The sequence below is a fragment of the Capsaspora owczarzaki genome, assembly GCF_000151315.2.
Source record: "Capsaspora owczarzaki ATCC 30864 unplaced genomic scaffold supercont2.14, whole genome shotgun sequence".
Classification (NCBI taxonomy): Eukaryota; class Filasterea; order Ministeriida; family Capsasporidae; genus Capsaspora; species Capsaspora owczarzaki.
Genome location: NW_011887305.1, coordinates 462,170 through 481,588, shown reverse-complemented (window position 1 = coordinate 481,588; position 19,419 = coordinate 462,170). Strand labels below are relative to the sequence as shown.

General features: G+C 53.4%; 3 protein-coding genes across 3 annotated transcripts; 1 reads left to right on the top strand and 2 right to left on the bottom strand.

Annotated features, from left to right (window-relative positions):
* Positions 1-1,253: 1,253 nt before the first annotated feature.
* On the bottom strand, positions 1,254-9,780 carry CAOG_07608 (hypothetical protein; the record flags this gene model as incomplete). The annotated part of the gene is made up of 10 exons (XM_004343432.1): positions 1,254-1,372; positions 1,960-2,491; positions 2,561-4,780; positions 5,502-5,593; positions 5,688-5,886; positions 6,003-7,997; positions 8,103-8,542; positions 8,941-9,025; positions 9,114-9,209; positions 9,715-9,780. The coding sequence occupies 10 exons, from the start codon at positions 9,778-9,780 to the stop codon at positions 1,254-1,256; spliced, it is 5,844 nt and encodes a 1,947-aa protein (XP_004343482.1).
* Positions 9,781-10,453: 673 nt separating this feature from the next.
* CAOG_07607 (hypothetical protein) lies at positions 10,454-16,480 on the top strand (the record flags this gene model as incomplete). The annotated part of the gene is made up of 10 exons (XM_004343431.1): positions 10,454-12,834; positions 12,961-13,255; positions 13,594-13,751; positions 14,578-14,672; positions 14,812-14,932; positions 15,008-15,045; positions 15,141-15,303; positions 15,401-15,668; positions 15,797-16,057; positions 16,151-16,480. The coding sequence occupies 10 exons, from the start codon at positions 10,454-10,456 to the stop codon at positions 16,478-16,480; spliced, it is 4,110 nt and encodes a 1,369-aa protein (XP_004343481.1).
* Positions 16,481-16,643: 163 nt separating this feature from the next.
* CAOG_07606 (hypothetical protein) lies at positions 16,644-19,304 on the bottom strand. Its single transcript, XM_004343430.2, has 9 exons — positions 18,941-19,304; positions 18,572-18,699; positions 18,366-18,478; positions 18,197-18,288; positions 18,033-18,116; positions 17,830-17,954; positions 17,269-17,750; positions 17,061-17,147; positions 16,644-16,981 (listed from the first exon to the last, which is right to left on the bottom strand). The coding sequence occupies exons 1-9, from the start codon at positions 19,267-19,269 to the stop codon at positions 16,715-16,717; spliced, it is 1,707 nt and encodes a 568-aa protein (XP_004343480.1). The 5' UTR covers positions 19,270-19,304; the 3' UTR covers positions 16,644-16,714.
* Between the last annotated feature and the right edge of the window lie 115 nt (positions 19,305-19,419).

Here is a 19,419-nt window from a genome sequence, read left to right as displayed (position 1 = left end):
AAACACAAATCCATTCTTTGTGCCCCCCCCCCCTCTCTCACTTGGTCGGAGTCGTCGCTGTTGTTGTCGTAGTCGTTGCTGTCCTTTTTTTTTTTTTTTTTTTTTCCTGATTTTTTCCCCCCCACTTTTTGCTTTGCTTTCGTTGCTCGTCGCTCTGGTGGCCGTCCCGCTCGCCGCTCCCCCCGCAACTTGTTTCACCAACTCCATTCATGTGGCTTCCGCGCCATCTCGACCTCCCTCACTTTGTCCCACCTTTTCACGCTTTTTTGCCTTTGCGTTGCGTTTTCAGTGCAACAGTTTTTTTTTTTTTTGAATTTCAAGCCAAAACGCACTGCTTTTTTTTTTTTTTTTTTTTTTTTGCATTGGTTTTTGGTTGGTTGCCTTTGACCACACCGACCACGGGTCTCGAGCGTGCAGCAAGAGGGGCACACTCAGCAAGTCACTGCTGCGCTTGCGTTGCGCGTTCTGTCAGGTGAAGGCCGGCAGCTTGAGCGGAACAAAAAGTCGTCGCGTTTTGTTTTTGGGCGTTTCTCCCCCCTTTGCCTTTGCCCGTGCCAGTGCAGCAGGGTGTTGGCGACAAAGCGCAAGGGTGGGAAGAGGACGAGAGAACGGCGACAACTCGGTGCCGAGAAGCGAACGGGCGGAAAGAACGGCGAGGGAAAAGCGACAATACAACAGCACTGAAAAAAAAAAAAAAAAAAAAAATCAACCGTACTTGGACTGGAAAAAGCAAAGACTGAGGTAGACCGGAAAAGTTATAGATGAGGTTTCACTAGGGAAGGGATGCTTCCTTGATTCGGAAAGCTTGCCAGAATGATTGAGAATACAGTGCGAGTATTCTCGAGCTGGAGCGGAGGCACACGGACGAGAGGAGGTTGAGAACGAATGAAGCGAAGGTTTGCGAGGTCAACTGCACTGGCCGCCGCCTTCTTCTCCGATGTAGCGAGGTGTTTACTAGAGTAGGTTTGTGTGTGCAGCTTCAAAACTAGCCGAAAGTGCAGAAAAAAAAAAGCACCGCCGCTCGAAAGCATTGGTCGCTGCAACCGATATAAGAATTGCACCATTCGATTTGCCGCTTGCGATGCAACTCAACGCTAGCTTCAAACAGTCGCATGTGGGAGATGGCAAGCACGACTTTGGACGCCATGAACAATCAAATTTCTGCAAAAAGCGCTTTATTTCATGCATCACAAGTTGTTTGGATGGTCAGAGTTGCCGGGGGGACGTCGAAACGAACCAAGAGTTGACGGGCTTCAGTTCAGCTGGCCCGGGACGCATGTCGGGATTCGGATGCGGTTGAACACTGAAGCCCTTCGCAGAAAGCTCTCGGAAGTACCGCTGCAGCTGGGCTGGAACCCCTCTCGTTGAGAGACTCTCGCAGTGGGCGGTGAACTCCGAAAGCAAATCAACGCCGGAATGGCCGGGACCCTTCACACAAAGCAACGTGTACAGCGCCGTAACGAGATTATTTCGCGCGAGAAAGTCGTAGCTAGTAAGTTTGAGCCCATCCCACGCCCAACGCGCGCGCTCAACGGCCTTCTCCAGGTATTGAGCTTTGCTTTCCCAGCTCCAAGTTTTGAGCTCGACCGGATTGCTTTCCCCAGAACCGCAACGCACGGGAGCGGACGAGATGCTGAAAAGACTCGCCGATGAACAACTGCGGGTAAGAGGCTCGATGCGTCGGAGTGAACTCATCAAAGACCGCGTCGAGCAATTGCAGGCGCTTTGGAATCTGATCATAAGTCTTGAAGCGGACAATATTTTGCACCAAAGGAGGGAAAAGAAATTGATCGTTCTCTCGCCGAGACAGCAAACTTTCGAACACGAAAGACGAACTGATGCCCGGGGCGGGTTGCCCGTCCAACTCAGCACAGAGAGTTGGAAGAGAGGCTCGCCATTCGTTCAGCAGGAACGCACTCGGAACAGGATGACCTTCTCGCCAATGATCGGTACGCGCACCGTAGTCAAGCTGGGATAAGAATAGACGGGCAATGAACGGGTGCAAGAAGCGAAGGTACCCATCGTACTGAACCAAATCCAGAAACGCCTTGGAGCCCGAGTCTTGGTTGCGGACCAACTCATCCCACGAGGCCGGAGACCTCCACACAATCTTTGGATCGCCGCAAAGCGCCGAGAGAAAGGCAAGAAGCCGCGCTCGACGCATGAGAGACTGGTATTCAGGCTGTTGAAGTGCGTCAAACCTCTTGCGAACAAAGGTTTCTGCTTGAATATACTCGCCTCGACAAGCGGAAAGAGCAATGACATATAAGTGCATGTCGTCCGGCTGGAGCTGAGATCGGCTCATGAGCTTGAGCGCCGCACGAGCCCGCACTGTCCAGGTCTGAATGGCAGCGTCGGCGTTGTCCTGGTGCAAAGCACTGAGCAGTCCGGCACAGACTGCTCGCGTATCATCGAGAGTGAGAACCGAAGACAGAGTGACAGTGTAGGAGGTGACATGGGCGCACACGACGGGGCTGACCGCGGGTCTTCGCTGGTACGTGTCCGGAAGCACTCGAATAATTGCGAGGGGATGAGAGAGAGAGCGTGGAGCAGCTCTCACGAAATCCGAAGCGTGAGCCACATCTTCATCAATCAGGAGCAGCGCAGGACGTGAAAGCATAGCAGAAAAGAGCTGCCAAAACTCATTCACGTGTGCCGAATCCACCAGTCGCACAGAAAAGACATCTCGCGTCGCCTGAAGCTGCCAGCCCGTTGCACGAAGAGCTGCTGATGCGCCGCAGCCAGCTTGTTGTTTCTGGAGATTGATTACGGTTGTAGTTAAGTGGCTGTCGCTTTTCAGCACGAGCTGCACAAGGTCGCGGACAGGTCCTGTCGCGACAACAGCCCCAGACCGAACCAGCTGCCACGAAGGGGGCAAGCGGTTGGGATTTTGAAGCCAGCCACGCACAAGCAGGGTCAGGCTTTCGGGCGATTGCTCAGCTGGATCAGTCGGCATGGGCTCGAGAACTTGATGAACGAGTCCAGCCATCGTGTTCGACGCTGAATCAGCAGCCGGCCTTGCATGGTATGAGTGGTGCGGGTTGTACATAATGGCCTCATCCACGACTACAGGCACGGAGATCAGGGACGCCGCAGCCGCAGGTGTGCAAAAGGCGACAACAGACGGAGCCGGAGTGTCAATGGAGCGGGCCGCATTGAGAAGCCTGGTCATGGCGTCACTGATCAACAAGTGCGCATCAGCAAAAATGCAACGAGGGCGAGTCGGATGGCGAAGCAGTGCGTAGTATGCCGCTTCGATGGATTTCGGGATCGCAGGCTGCACAACTTGATCAAACAGCTCGGCAGGAGCGAGTTTCATGCCGCCGAGGGTTTGCTTGGCAAGCTCGGCCTGCTCATTGGAAGCCACCAAGAGAATCCTCAAAAAGCTGCTCTGCGAAAGGTAGAATGGCAACATAGGGATGAGTTCCAGCGGGCGAACGCGAAGCCAGAGTGCAGACGAAGGAAACTCGTGGTTCAATTGCGCTGAGACTCCAGAGCAGAGAAGACGCGCACGCGAGGTCTTTGAGGACACGGTGCAAGGCGCCTGACGCACAGGGACGTTGAACTCCAGATGACAGACAAAGCGCTCCTCAGGACTAACGTGATCTGGAGGGTCAACGAGTTCACGAGCGAGCCACTCGAGGCCAGCCTGTTTGTCGCGCACGTAAACCGCCACGGCATATTCGCCGTACCTGACTTTGTCCGATGTGGGGTGTGCCGTGGTGTCGATCTTGACGGAACTGAGGTTTGTGAACTCGGCATCTGGCAATCTTGAACGGAGCGCTTCACAACCATAGAGTGCTTGCCGCACCGCTGAATAGATGTCGGGGTCAATCAGCAAGTCGCACGTCGAGTCAGACGCGGTCGCAACAGTCCAAGCGCGGCCGGACAAACAGCTAAGGGCAGCGTTCACTTCTTCCATCAAAATGTCCCGCAGATAGACGAGCGGCTGCTCGACGTCAGGGAGAGCCACAGGATGCTGCGTGATTGTCACGAACGCTGGATCAAAGCGCGGAAAAACGCCAGCCAGAAAGTCCGTTGCTGTATCGACCACCGAAGCCAAGACGGATGGTGTACCCACAACAACGCAGGATTCATCTTGAACCCCAAGAATGAGGTGAACTGGCCGACCTGGCGATGCGCGGATGGCTCGAAGAATCTGCTCGAGGTAATCGCCGACGGGTGGGTTGAGCGAAGTTGGTTGCTTGAACTCGCAGTTGGCACTCTCGTTGAATGCTTGAGCCGCAGGCGCAACCTCGTCCGGAAGAGGGAACGGGAGGCCAGGCGGGACGGGTGGACCGGTGTTGGGATCGATCGTGAACGGAACAGGTGCTCGCCCAAGCGCGACACGAGCTGGCAATTGGCGAAGAGCACGTTTCCACCCTTCAGCGTCCGTGTTTTCCTTGGACTCTTGCCCAACACGAACGAGGGGGAGGCTGGTGAACGCGGCATCTCCGAAAGGCAGTCCTTGCGCAAAAATGTGTGTCGTGTTTGTTGGTTGATCGACAAAGTACGCAACAACACGGCGTCCAACGAAGGATGGAGGCTCTTCCGGCAGTTCCGAAAGCTGTTCCAACTCGACTCGAAGCCCGGCGCGATGACAAATGTCATTCACCGCCTTCCAGATGTCGGGTTTCTTGGAAACGAGATGGTGCCAACGGCCAGGCGCAGAGTTCAAAGCACCGACAATGGCATCCAAAAGCTCTTCCTTGTAGGTCTTGGAGTTGGTAAAGCCTTGTTTGCAACCAGTATCTGTGCGCGCATTGCAGCACCAGATGGTCTAAATATAGTCAACCAGAAAAAGCCAAAGCCAAGAAAGTTTGTAGTTAGTTGTGCAAAAAAAACCAAAAAATGATGGGGGCATCTCTCCCCGCAATCAGTTTGAAGGTTGTTTGTAGGACATGAGACGGAGTGAAATGAGATTGGGAGAGAGAGAGAGAGGCGAGGCGTCGAGCGCGCGCTCAAAGTTCAACGCGCGCGTTCTCAGCTGGTTGGCGCCTTCGCGATTTTAAAGGAAAAGGGATTTTGAAATGCTCGTCATTTCATCAACAACAAGTGTGAGTTTATCTTGCATTTGCTGGTTACTGAACACTAAACTCAGGTACACACTACATGTTGGGGGTTGAGCGGGAGTGAGTGTGTGTGAGGACAAAAAAAAAAAAAAAACAAAACAAAAAAACCAACCCCCCCAGGCCGCGTTTTACTTGGAACCAGTGCACATCTCGAGCGGGCAGAGTTTGGATATTGACCAACATGTGGTTTGGGATTTGGATGGAGCGATGGCAGGTGCTAAGGACAAACCTGCATGCTTGGAAAGAAAGACTGGTTGGAGTTGGCTTAATTTAACCACTCTTTCCCACTTCCAGTATCACCGTGTGAGTTATGACGCAAGACGCAAGTTTGAGAATAAAAGCGATGTCTATTTACTAAAAAAGCACAGAAAAAACAAACAAAAACAAGACTGGTTTAACAATGTACACTGTTGCTGTTCAACGACGAACGCCACTCTTCTTGGGTGGCGGCGCGTTCACGCGCTTCTTCTTGCGCTGTCCCTCGTCGTCGTCTTCTTCACGACGACGTTTCTTTGATTCCTCTGCACAAGAGGGAAAAAAAACAACAAAAAGTCAGGATCAGCATTGTGTTTGCTTGTCAAAATACAACCACCACCACCGACTCATGAAACATACCTTCTTCGCGCATGGCCTCCTCTTCAAGCTCGTCCCAGTCCTTGCCGGATTCTTCACCGCTATCCAACGAAGCATCCGAGTCGTCATCGTCGTCGGAAATGTCCTCGGATGAATAGTCTTCGGAAGCATCTGCGTCCGAGTCTGAAAAGTCATCCTCGAAATCGCTGTCTTCGTCTTCGGAATCGTCACCATCTTCCTCCTGCAACGAATGACAACGCAAAAGCAAAAAAAAACACAAACAAACAAACAACGACGAGTCAGGGTTTGATCCATCCCACCAACAACAATTCAATGGCTCCAAAAAATTCTCCTCACCTCCTCTTCGCCGAGGAACAAGCTCCACGCGCCATCCTCGATAAAGGCCTTGGGATTCTCGAGAATTTGCTTCATGATGGCAGACCAGTTGAGATTGATGGCACCAGAGGTGTTGTAAATGTCCACGGCGTCGAGCCAGTCGCGAATCGTGTCAATGTAGTTGGTCGGGATGGCAGTAATGTGCGTCACTGGACGGGTGTAGTCCTTGTAGATGATGACCATGTCAAAGCTCTTGAGACTGTGCTGCACACGTTCGAGATGCACCAGCTCAATCTCGTCAAGCGTGACCACGAATTGGGGCTGCTCGGTGACGTTGAACAAGCAGTGTGTGCCAGGAGTGATAAAGGCCTGGCCACGGTTGGCCACGCCGAAAAAGCCGCAGCCGCGTTCGGGGGCGTCAAACTTGACCGCGTTGTGCGTTTGCTCTTGGACCTTTTGCGCAAACTTGGCGAACGCCTCATTGTAGCGGTTTTTGAGCTCGCGCTCGCGCTGCTCGGCCAGAAACTCGTCGCGGTCTTGACCAGAGCGCTTGGTGTTTTTCAAGTCGTCGACACCCACGACCTCCACGTAGAACTGGACGTCCTTTTGCTTCTTTTTGCCAATCAGAATCGGATTGTTCAGGTGAAGGTGGATGATGACCACGTTCTCGTTCTTGCATTGCTGGAGGATGGCGTGCTTGATGTTGGAGTAAATCACATCGACGTGGTCCATGCCCGTGCTGTAGCGGAAGCCATTGGTGTGGGCCACCAGCACGCCGGCCTTGTCAGAGCCACGGGGTCCAAGCGCGGGACGCATCTTGAGATCGCGGAGCTGGAGCGGACGGACCTGAGCCGAGGCAAGCTGCAAGTCTTCCTGCTCGACCAAATCGGCAGCCTCGCGCTTCTCGGCAGCTTCCGTCTTGGCCTTCTTTTGGAGAGCCTTGATGTCGCGGTCGACCGCATTGATGCTCTCAAAGTTCTTGGAGCGGTAGCTGAGATCGCCCATAAACACGGCCTTCGGAACGGCAGAGTTTTCGCCCATGGCCGCTTGCGTGGGGAAGGCAAAGTTGATGCGCAAGTACATGTAGTCGGACTGATTGGTCTTGCTGACGCTCTTAATGTGGTTGATGTGGACGGCAACGGGGTAGCCGTTGATGGGAAGCACGACTGCTCGATGTTCCATGTCGACATAGATGCGCAGCGCAGCAATCGTCGGGTCGTTGGGCAGGGCCGACATGGACTTGTACGCGACAGACTTGTCAAAGTGCTTGCCAGTCGTGGCCGTCTCGTCAGTGTCGGGCGCATGCTCCTTGGACGTGATGATGCGCTGCAGCAGCTGGTTTTGCCTTCGTCGTCGCTTCTCGTCTTTGGACTCGAGGTCTTTGAGAATGTGCGAGACGTCGGCGAGCTTGAACGGCGCGTCCTTGGTGAGGAAGGCCGGGGTCGGCTCGTTTCCGTCGAGCGGGACGAGCATCATGTCGGCGACAAAGAGCGAGTAGTTTTCCTCGGCCTGGGTGTCATGCTCTGGCACCTCGGATGGCTCGGCGGCGGCATCGCGCAAGTCCTTGAAGCCGACGGCAAGGTTGAACACCATGCCAGGCTCGACCACGCGGGTCTTGGACTTGTCGATAATGAGCGAGCTCTCGCGGAACTCCATGCCAATGCCAAAGCCAAAGGTGGATGTGAGGTGGGGCAGCAGGTCTTTCCGCTTGCGCTCGACATACTCGGTGCCCTTGGCAAACACACTCGCCAAAGATGCGCCAGGGACGAGCTGGGACGCAATGTACTCTTGGAGCTCGAGCAAAAACTTGTAATTGTCCGACTGGCGCTTGGTCGGGTTGACCAGGAAGGTGCGGGCAATGTTGGAAAAGAACTGGCGGTAGATGGCGCCAATCGCCACGACGATCGTACCAACCTTGATCAGCTCGTCGTTACTCGTGGCCGATGGTCGCAAGTCAAAGACACCGCCCGATTGGATGATGGGGGTGTAAGCAGATTCGACTTCTTGTTTGTCAATCTGTCGCAACAGGGGGCAAGCGTCAGAGGGTGAGTATGGGGGGGGGGGAAAGAGAACTCGAGCAACGGCGATTTTTTTGCGTTCTGGAAAAAAAACAAGACTCACATTCTTGGAAGACAAGCCAGAAGGGTTCTTGACAATGGCTTCGAGCTCGTCGGCCAAATTCATGTGCGTGACTTTCCGCATGGTCTGGATGACATTCTCGACCTTGTTGACCACGGCGGTGCGCATAATGTGGGAAGCCACGGTTGCAGCGTCACGAACGTGCTTGAGCTCAGACTCTTCCTTGGTGCCCATAAAGTAGCTGGTGGCAATGCTCACGTCCACCTTCTCGACTGCCGCCCAGCCAGCGTCCTCGCTGGCAAACTCGTGCCACTCTGGCAGAAAGTTGCCGCTGGTGCGGTCCTTTTTGAAAATGCCGACCGGCCCCCCATTCATGGCAGCGACAATCTTGCCGAAATTGCCCTTGTTCTTGTCCTCCTTTGTGCGAACGTGGAGGACCAGCGGGACAGGGCTATCGCTTTGGAGCTGGCCAAGAATGTCGACTATTCAAAAAGGAGCGGAATGGCAAGAGCGAAAGTGAGGGCGAAATGTGAACAAGAGCAAAAAAAAAAGGAGGTAACAAGAAAAAGAGAAAAAAAAAAGTTGGAAATTTCACACTGATCCCGAACGTTTGAGGAAACAAGTTCCCTCAAAGTCTGCTTGCGTCAAAGGCCATGCAACAAAGTGTTGCTGAATGGGTGTTGCCGTTGAAGACACACTCCGGCCTTCGACTCGCAAGGATGCAGCCGAGTGGCAACCGAGGTTGCCATGAATCTTCGCTTCGTTTGACACATGAGCAACTGACTGATAGCAATGCCCAGTAACACAAAAGCGGTGCCCCATCCCCCTGAATCCCTGACTCTCAAATCAAACATGAGGGAAGGATGGTTTGGGCGCTTACGCTTTTTTTGACTGGCAATCACTTGCAAGCCCTTCTTGGTCAGAAGCATGACGGTGTCGGGGAATTCGTACCCGAACAGCCAGATCTAATCAACCGAGCAAGAGAGCGGATGAGTGCAAAAGGAACAGGAACTGGAGAAAAAAAGAAAGCAAAGTGCGCAAAACATGCTTTACCTGCAAGAGCGTGCCTTTGGTGGGCGACTCGGCCTCTTCCGTGCTGCTGCCAATCAGAAGCAACAACGAACTGACGTTCTGCATTGCATCTGTATTCTGTTCCAAATCACGAGAGCAAAAAAAAAAAAAAAAAAAAAAAAAAAGTGAGCGAATTGAAGGAATGAAGTTTGGTTGAAAGACGAAATTTTTGGCGGGAAAAGTTTTCGCGCCATTTTGTTCCCACCACGTTGTCCTGGCGCTTCTATTGCATGAGCTGCGTCCGCTGTCCGATCGCCGACCAGCGTGCACGACGAGGCGACGCTGATCAACGAGTAGTACACAGCATGCGCACGCACTCACGCCCTTCAAGGCGAGCGAGCGAGGAGCGAGTGCGAATCAAAGCGAAGCGAAAAACGAAAAAAAAAAAAAAAGAAAGAAAAAAAGCGATCTCAACATGCGGTCGGTTCGAGCGCGGTGTTGCGTCCTGGGGCGGTTCGGCCAGTACGAGCATCAATGCACTAGAAGCAAATCGCTATCGAGGAGTGGGAGTCGGAGAGCGAGGGAGTGCAAGGGAGAGGGGAGACGAATGAAAGAACAAGGAAAAGAAAAAAGCGCGCCAAACCTGCCACAAGTCGTAAAGTCGCTCAAGACGACGCTTGAACGTCGCCTTGTCGAGCTGAATTGACATGACTGAAAAAACGACTGAACGGAAAGGAAAAACAAAAAGAAGGACGGAAACTAGAATAAATTCAAGTCAATGTGATTTCAAAGGACAGAAGGAAAGGCTGCTGGCAAAAATCCATGAATCTGAGTGATGAGGCATGAGCAACCCTGCGACCTCGATGGAAATCCCTGTGGAAGTATTGTATACCGTACTGGTTTAGGCTTTCTATTTTGCAGATACGGCCGCGATCAACCGAAAAGCTTGGCCGAGCGTTGTCCTTGTTACAGGATTCTGTCTTCTCTTTAAGCTGACCTCCGCGATCCGCAATAGAGTACAACCATCAAACTCGTTCCCTAACCAGCACTTCAAAAGTCCTCGACGGCACTACCGAACAAGCGCAGCGCAAGCGAGGAGCAAAGTACCTGGAAAGCGCGACGTTTTGTATTCATCGTCCCGTTTGTCCCATGCACATTCACCCATCACCCCCGTCGCATCATTCCCTCATATCACATTCCAAACCCTTCATTTCGTCACTACAATCATTCATCCACACTCACACAACCCGCAATGCTCATCTGATCCTTTTCCAATAGATCCACACTCTTTTTTTTTTTTTTTTTTTTTTTTTTTTTTTTTTTTTTTTTTTTTTTCCCCCTTTATTTTCATTCAAGATCAATACGAACACTCGTTGCGAATCATGGACACGGCTGCCGACGCGCTTCCGCCACAGCTGGGACTGGCCGAACACAACCGCCCAGCAACGCCTGCAGCAGACACGGCCGGCGATGGCGCTTTGGCTGCAGCGTCAACTCAACCAACAGCTGCAAGGCAGGCGGGATTGGCACCTGCAGCAAGCACTGGATCCACGGCGTCGGCGCCACCGACCCCGTCGGGAATGAGCAAGACCATGCAGGAGGTCACGCGCATCATTGAGGCTCAGCGGCAGCGATGCGAGGCGTTGCAGGCCAGCGCAGCCACAGCAGCAACAGCAGCCGCGAGCAACACCAACAACAACAACAGCAGCAACTCAGACAAGAGTGCTGCGATCGCCGCTAACTCTGTCGATAGTGGCGCAAGTGGCAGCCACAGTGGCGTCAAGGGGCAATGCGAGCAGCCCGAGGAGTGCGTACGACGCACAGCCGCGGCGCAGGCGGCGCTGCAACGACGGCTGGAAACACCTGGCGTTCAGATGCCCGGACCGCCGAGCCTGAATCCGGCTGCATGTCGCGTGGAGCGGCGATTCACTCTGCGCGCGCAGCAATCACAAGTACCAGCGACGACGACGACGACGACGGCGACGACGACGACACAATCACAGCCACAGCCGGCTGCGCAAGACGCCAGCAGCGAGCCTGCCACTTTCACTGGGACGCCCGATGCACCTGGCCAACTACAGCGATCCAGGTCTGCCGAGAAGACGCTCATCCCGCTGCCCGAGCTATCACAGCGCGTGCACGCAATCTCGCCATTCACGGGGATGGTGTTTGTCGGTGAAATCCGGAGCAAGCACGGGCCCTCTCGGAACGGCGCCGCCTCGCTCTCGGACGTGATCTGCACGCCGCTCGATGCTGCGTTGGACACCAAGGTCGAGTCGCTCCTGTTGGTGGTGCCGATTCCGCAATCGGCGGGTACCGGTGAGCCCGGCGCTCGTTTGCAGCCAATGCTCGTCCGCCCGCACCATTTGGTGCCGCTCGTCTCGCCCAACTCGAAGGGAGACTGGTACGACCGATCGCCACGCCCTCCTGCTGCTTCCTCGCCCGCCGCCGCTGGCAGCAGCAGCAACAACAACAACAACAACAACAACAACACCAGCAGCACTCCAAGCGAACCAAGCGACTCCGCTGCAGCTGCTGCTGCTGCTGCAACCAGCACCACTGCCACGACGACCCCTGCAGCAGGCTCGGCCCTCGTCGGCCCTCCGCTTCCACTTCAAATCACACTGCCGCTGGTCTTTGGACAGCAGGTTTGGTGGTGGTCGCCTGTGGAACCGCCAATCGAAGGCAATGTTGTGAGTCACCAGGCTGGCTCGAGCACTGCGTCGGTTCGACTGGACATTGGCGATGTCATTGAATGCGAGGTTGCCCACTTGTTCTTTGAAAATCCCATCGTGCCTGCCGCCCGCCGTTCCAAGCAAGGCACGGCCAGTGCTGTGGCCTCCGTTATTTCAGCTGGCGGAGCAGCAGCAGCAGGTTCTGGCGAACGCGAAGACGACGATGCCGCCGAAGAAGAGGCTCTCGTGGATGGTGGCTATGGCGAATTCATCGAAGAGCGGATTGCCGCTGGTCGACTCACGATTCACGGGATTGAGCTGCTCTTGACGACAGGTCGCAACCACCAAGTTGAGCACGAGGCAGCCGACGGCCACATCCTTGACAACGAAGACCATCACTTTGACTGCGACGACGAGGTGGCTGTTCTCCTTCAGGACCAGGAAACCAGCGACGGCTTCCGCTACGCCAGCCGTGCTGATCGACCGCTTCTTCCGACGCTGTTCGGCCTCACCCGGCTCGATTTCCGCCGCCATTACGACCACCAACCACTGCCTGCTTTCACTCAACAATCCTTGCCCGACCACGACCCAGAAGAACTCGCGCTCCCGCGCAGAGGCCGCCCGTCCCGCGCCGTGGTCGAGGCTCGTCGGATGGAGTCGCTGAAATCCGCGGCCTCTGCGCTGACCAGCTCCATGACTGCCTCAAAGCAAGGCGGCGGCGCGAATGCTGCAAAGTCGTCGACCTCCGAAAAGCGTCAGGCCGAAGGCGACGGCGCCGGAAACGAGGAACGCTCAACGAAGCGAGCGCGATTTGACCGCAATGGCGAAGACGACGAAGATGAGGAGGAAGACGACGACGAAGAAGAAGAGGACGAAGAACAAGAAGAAGAGCAAGATGAAGAAGCGGAAGAGGACGAAGAACAAGAAGAAGAAGAAGAGCAAGAAGCAGACGAGCAAAACCAAGGCCCGTCTTCCGGCAGCGACATGGATGACGATCAGCTCGGTGGATCCACCGCCAAGGACTCGGGACAAGCCAGTGACCAAAGCGGCGACGATGCAAATGGCTATGAGCAATCCGGTTCGCGACGGTAACGTGGACATTGTTTTTTTTTTTCTTGTTGTGTTTCGTTTTGCTTCAGTCTCTCGGGACGAGGGTGGCTTGGTTGTTGGTTGCTGACTCACTTTCCTTGATGGTGATGATCTTCAACTGCCAGTGACTCGAGCACCTCGGACAGAGGAACTCAAGACAACAACGGAATGCAGGTCACCTTCCACTCGCTCAACGACTCGGGCGACAATGTCCGTTCCACAATGAACGACCGAACGCGACAATTAGGCGCCATGCAGCGTTGCCGGCGCTTGTTTGGCATCAACCGCACTCATCTGTGGTGCGCCCAGTGCCGGTGGAAGAAGGCGTGCGGTCGACTCACGCAAGGCTTTTCGGAATCTCCTGAATCTGCCCAGTATCTTTTGACGCAAGGCATCGAGCCGCTGATGACCGAGATACCCGTTTAAACTCACGCAGGCATGCACGAAAAATTGCTGCTTTCCTTTTTTCGTTCGGTTTTTCAGTGTCTTTTGGTTTTTCGGTGCGTTTTGGCCCACTTTTTTTTTTCCCATTGGCTTCATGACATTCTCGTTTGTTGTGGTGCTGCTCATGATGTGCTTGATTGTATTCTTTGCTTATTTTGCATCGGAGGGACGGATTCATGGAATAACCCCCCTTTTTTTTATTCAACAGTTGGCGCTCCCAATCTCCAAAAAACCATCATCTCATTATCTCATTTTATCATTTTATTCATTTAGAATCTGAGCGCAGTCGAACATTCGTTGCTTGAATGACAAAGTCCATCAACGCGCCATTGCACGAGACGGACGACTTGCTCGCGCGGTCGTTTGGTCGCAATCACAACTACACGACCGGCAAGCGCGACGAGGGCTTTCCCGACGACGAGAAGCCGCTGGGCGTGCTTGAGATCTACCTCAAGCCCATGTTCAACGTCGTGTAAGCCAACAACCTGACATCGAATCGATGGCAGCAGCAGCAGTAGCAGTAGCAGTAGCAGCAGTGGGACCATAACTTCGGAACGAGTGGAGTTTTCCAATTGTCCTCAATGTCAAAGGCAGCCAGTCACAACACACTTGCTGCTGCTGCTCGACTCGGTCACAACAACAAACCTGCGAGCCATTTTGTCGCATTTCTAGTCAGTAGAGTGAAGACTGACGAGGGCGAGAGACTGAGTTGGTGAGGCAGCAGAGCGACCGAGAGTTCGCATGGCCTGTGTGCTTCGACGGCTGAATCCTCCGCTGCAACTCGTGCGCAAACAGCCAAAATGGATCGCAATGCAACCCTCACGCTCGCTCTCAGAAAGTGTGATTGTGTTGAATCTGCATGTGTGTGTGTGTGTGGGAATGGCTCAATGCTCGGCTGTGTGGCGGTCTCGAAATTTCGGCTTCACATTAAGCATTGGTCATGTGGAACACCAAAAAAAAAAAAAAAAAAAAAAAAAAAAAAAAAAAAAAAAAAAAAAAAAAAAAAAAGGTTGTCAAATCTTAGAATCTTGGAATCACTGGGGAGCTTGAATGCAAAACAACACAACACAAACATCAAACAACAAACCAAAAAGAGCCTCCTTCTCGGTTTGATTGGGTTGATTTCGATGAGGAGCGTCGCGTCGCAGTCTCAGTTGAACAAACCGTGATCAACTCTCGCTGAATACGTCCGTACTAACCGACGATCTGAAATCACTGTGAACAGATGCACGATGGCTGGCGCTGGAATTATATCGGCTTGATTGTTTGCACATTGTTGAATGCGTGATGATGACCAGATTGTTGCCTGTGTCGGATGCTGCTGATTTGCGTGTTCGAGCTCGTGTTCGAGCATTGATGGTGTCGGATGCTGCTGACGATCATTCATTTGCTCGTGTCGGATGCTTGTTGATGATGGATTTTGCTACATTTCGCACAACCGGTGGTTTCCTTGACCTCGAATGATTTGCTTCGCTTGCGGATGCATTTGTCTCCTTTCTTCTGTTTTTTTTTTGCTGTTGATTGGACGGTAGAGTACCTCAACGTGCCTTACAACGCTGCGGAAGGTGGCTGGATTGCCGTCGGATTGGTCGTTCTCTGCGCGGTCATGGCCAACTACACTGGCAAGGCCCTTATCAAGTGTCTGTATGCGAGGTAACACTCGGTTTTGTACCATCTCGTCAAGCTCGTCATTCCGCCCTGTGCTCACTCTCCAACATGCTCAAACAGCCCTGGTCAACGTCGATTGGAGTCTTATGCGGATATCGGTGAGCGCCTTACGCCCCCCCCCTCCCCTGAGCTGGATGGGGAGTGCCCGCTCATCAACTAACCATTCATTCTTGCTTTGGCGCTGTCCACACAGGCGATGCTGCTTTTGGCAAGGCGGGACGGTTTGCTGCCAACCTGTTCCAAAAGGTCACTCTGATGGGCATCGGTGTGATCTTTCTCATTCTCTGCGGCATCTTTTTGAGCTCGGCATTGCCTCCGCTTGACAGCCACGACTCGGACTACTGGCAAACGCGTTGGTATGCCCCCCTGACTCCCTTTTCCCTTCACCCGTGTCCTTGTGCAAGCGTCGCAGCTCATTTTGACCTTTTTTTGAACCTTCCATGTACCATTCAGGATTTGGATTTGTGCATGCATCGTCCTCGTTCCCATCTTGGTGCTCAAGACGCTGCGCGAAGTGGCCTTGCTCAGCATGCTCGGCATGTCTGCGACTTTCATCACCGTCATCTCTGTTGTCGTTCTCTCGCTTGTTGACTACTACAACCCCGACGTGCGTGGCGACGTGGGAAACGCCACTCTCTTTGGCGAGCACACCTTTTTCAACTCGAGCGGGTTTGCGGCCGCTTTTGGATCCATTACACTGGCGTTCGGCGGCGCCTCTGTGGTAAGCACTGTCTGAACAATTTCGCGCCCTCTTCTTCTTCTTCTTCTTCTTCTTCTTCCGTAGTTTGTTCTTCCGCTTCTTTGTGTCGTGCCGTTTGAGTTACTCAACCCTCGCATTCAATGCGACAGTGCCCCACCATCGAAGGTCACATGCCGCAGCCCGAGCAGTTCCCCGTTGTTTACAACTGGGCCTTCATTGCGCTCATGATCATGTACTTGCCCACCGTCGTTTCCGGATACTTTGTCTATGGCAACCTCGCCCAAGCTCCAATTCTCCAGTCGCTTCCTTCATCCGGCGCTGCTGGTCAAATGGTCACGGCCGTGCAACTCATCATCACCGTCCACCTGTTGTGCGCCTACCCGATCGTGATTAATGTCGTGTCCGAGGAGGTAACGTGCTTGCGCTTTGGATTCCGTGTGTTTCTCGTTGTTTCTAATTCGCCTCGCTGACTTCGGGTTTGGAAACGTTGTCGTGATCCACAGGTTGAACGAAATTACAAGATCGACAACAAGCATCGAACACCTGTCATGGCCATCATTCTGCGATCGATCGTTCGCATCGCTTTGGTCATGACAACAGCGACCATTGCGTACTTTGTCCCTCACATTGCCCAAGTCCAAGATGTGCTGGGCGCCATCTCGCTTGTGTTTATGGTCTACATTCTACCGACTGCCTTCAACATGAAGTTGCGGTACGCCGAGCTTGGCAAGATCGAGCTTGGATACAATGTCTTCATCTTGATACTCGGTTTGGCGGGTGGTGGCTTTGGCGCTTATCAAAGCATCAACTCTCTGATTGACGCCTTCAAATAATGTGAAATTCAGTGTGTGTGTATGTGTGTATGTGTGTGTGTCTGGGTATTGGGTGTTTACTCGATTGATGCCGTGAGTGACTTTTAATGTTCTTTCGAAATGAGAGATTCAATTAAAAGAAGAGTTGAAACTGAAGCTCCATTCTTGTAGCGGGATAATTCGACATTGATCTGAGACAAGTTGAAACACTAAAGTGGTATTCGTAACAAATAACTGCAAGTGCAAGAATAAACACTACTCTGCGTTTTCGTCAAGTCGCAATTTCTTTGCTGGTTGGTCTGAGCTGGCATCGGCGGCAGCAGCAGCAGCAGTGGCGGTCGCGTCTTCCGTCGAGCTAGTTGAGGCGGCATTGGTAGCTGTGCGCTTCGAAGGTTGGATGGCTGGGCGCGATTGCCGTGATTCGTGCTCTTCAGCCGATGGCGGGACGACGGTCGTGCCAGACAGCATAAAGCCACCGGTGCCACTGGTTGTCATGTTGGGGTGCGAGCGGCTGGGCAAAACCTAGGAAGGAAAAGGGTGATGAGAAACCAACCGGCTGCAGCAATGTGGTCATTTTAACAAAAGGACCTGGGAAGTTTACCTGATGGTCGGTAAAGAGAACTTCGACAACCTGAACATTGACAGCCAATCCCTCTCGTCGGAGACGAAGCGCACACTCAACCAGCGGCTGTTTCCATGCAAGCAAAACAAGAAGAAGCCAAAAAGACCACATGAGAACTCGAGCGTCTTGCCCAAACAAAGCTGGTTCAAGAAAGATTGCCTCTGACAATGGACAGCACAAACCGTACCTCTTGGAATTGGCAAAAGACAACAAACGGGCGCGAAGGCAGGAGGAAGGGAAGCATAGGGAAGAGCAAAGACGCCGGGTTGTGCCGAGTCGCTTGGAGCAGACAGTCAAAGCGCCCGCGACGAAGCTCCCGGATGGCAGCATCCACATCTGGACGGGGCATGCGAGGGCGACCATTTCGCTTGCCAGCGCCAGCGGCTTTCTGGCCCTCTGCGGCCTCGACTGGAGTCTCAGCTGGTGCCGGTGCGGCCTCTTCCTGAGCTGCTTGGTCTGAGGTGTCGACTTCCATTGGCACGGCGGAAGAAGTCTCGATGCCTGCGGCCTCGGCCGTGGTAGGACGCGGGGTCTCGCTCAAAACGTGGCTGAGGGTGGTGAGCGGCATGTACTTGACAATGGAAAGCGCCTTTTCGTCAAAGTTGAACGGAAGCATAAACTGGCGAGACGGTACGTCCGAGTGATGAAGCTGGAGCAGAGTTCCGGCACCTGGGGGTGAATCCAAAATTAGTATGAGGGGCCCTCATACAAACCAAGATAACAACAACTTGGAGCATGTCAATCGTACCTCCCATGCGCTCCAAACAAGCGCCGGAGAGCAGGCCGTGTGTTCCCTCCACGACAGCCACGCGAATGCCAGAAAAGACGTTACCAAAGGTCAACATGTGCGCAAGCGAGTCAATACGAAGCGACCTGCATCGAACAGAGAGGAGGTGGGAGGAGATGAGACAACAAATCGCAATGCAAGCAAAACCAAATAGTGGTACGTACATGATCTTGCTGTTATCAGTGATGAACAGCGCTTCGCATAGGGTTTGGGCGGTTGGGCGTGCAATCCTCACGACATTCAAGTGACTGCGAGCGGCGACAGAGTTGGGGCGGATGAGCACACAACGAGGACCTCAACGAAATGCAAAAAAAAAACAACGACCTACCGCTGTTGCTTCTTCTTGATGTACTTGGCTTGGGAAAACTCGGTCTTATGCTCAAAGCTTGAGCTGTTTTCGACGAGCTTGGAGATGAGAGTCTGATGATGGAGTAGAATACGAGTTGAGCGAAGTATACAAACAGCAGTAGAGCAAACGCTTCCGCAGATGCACACACCTGACCAGTCACATTCGCTCGCTTCATGCTTTGCACATCATCGGCTGTCAACTTTTGATTCGAGCCCTTGTCGACAAGGAATTGGTTGCTTTTGGCCACGGACGACTCCTCGGCTATCAAATCCAGCGAGCTGGTGAGTCACGGGCTCTCAATAGACAAAACGCAGCACCCCCCCCCTCCCACCCATAAAAAGCTCGTCTGCGTACTCTCTGCCAGGACGTCCGAGACACGGTTGACGCGCGTAAGACCGTCTCGCGTCACTTCGTAGTAGCTGTCGCATGGCTGTCCGATCGCCGAATCCAGCTTGAATGACAATTTTCCAAAGTGAACAAGGCTGTGCAAATGCAAGTCAGATCCATCCAATCCTACGTGAGTGATGGTTCTGTGCTTGTTGATACAATCTCAGAATCGCAGTAAAGTGAAGCGGACATCGGATTTCAGCAACGTCGCCAAGAGCGAACACCAAGCCAAGTTTTGTCGCCAACATGGCAACATAGGTTGATGACTTTGACGGCATTGTATGCGTATGTGTGTGTGCGTGTGGGGTGCTCGAGGACCAAGTGAGTGAGACGTACTTGCCGCGCTGGACGAGGTGGATTTTGATCGAGTCGCCTTTGGTCATGATGACATAGTCGTTCTCGTTGATCAGATGCAATGCTGGACGGTGCTCTGCGGCACGCGCCTGGGCAGCCACCGCGAGCGAGCGCTCAACGGCCGCCTCGTCCTCGACGCTGCCGTCCTCGTGGAGGGGGCTGGCGGAGCTCGAGGCGGCCTCAGCAGCCACGGCCATATGGCTGCCAGTCGCAAGCTCAGCCTGCTCTGACAGTGCTGGTGTCGACGAGGACGAGGACGAGAATGCGGTCGCGAGTGAAGTGACGGCTGCAGACTGAGGCAAGTCGCTCATGGTCAACGGGATGGAGAGTGAAAAATGAATGGAAGGACGACTGAGATTTTCTGAGATGGGACGAGATTGGATAAACATCTAAATATATTGCATGAAAATCCCAAAGTGATGAGGGGGAGGTGGCTCAGTCTCAGTCTTTTCCATTACAGC

Excerpts from the sequence above, each read along its gene's own strand:
- CAOG_07606 (XM_004343430.2), bottom strand. The coding sequence starts at position 19,269 with ATGAGCGACTTGCCTCAGTCTGCAGCCGTCACTTCACTCGCGACCGCA. Across the intron at positions 17,955-18,032 it reads ACTGATAACAGCAAGATCAT|GTCGCTTCGTATTGACTCGC; the intron begins GTACGTACCACT and ends TGTTCGATGCAG. Across the intron at positions 17,751-17,829 it reads TTGTTTGGAGCGCATGGGAG|GTGCCGGAACTCTGCTCCAG; the intron begins GTACGATTGACA and ends ATTCACCCCCAG.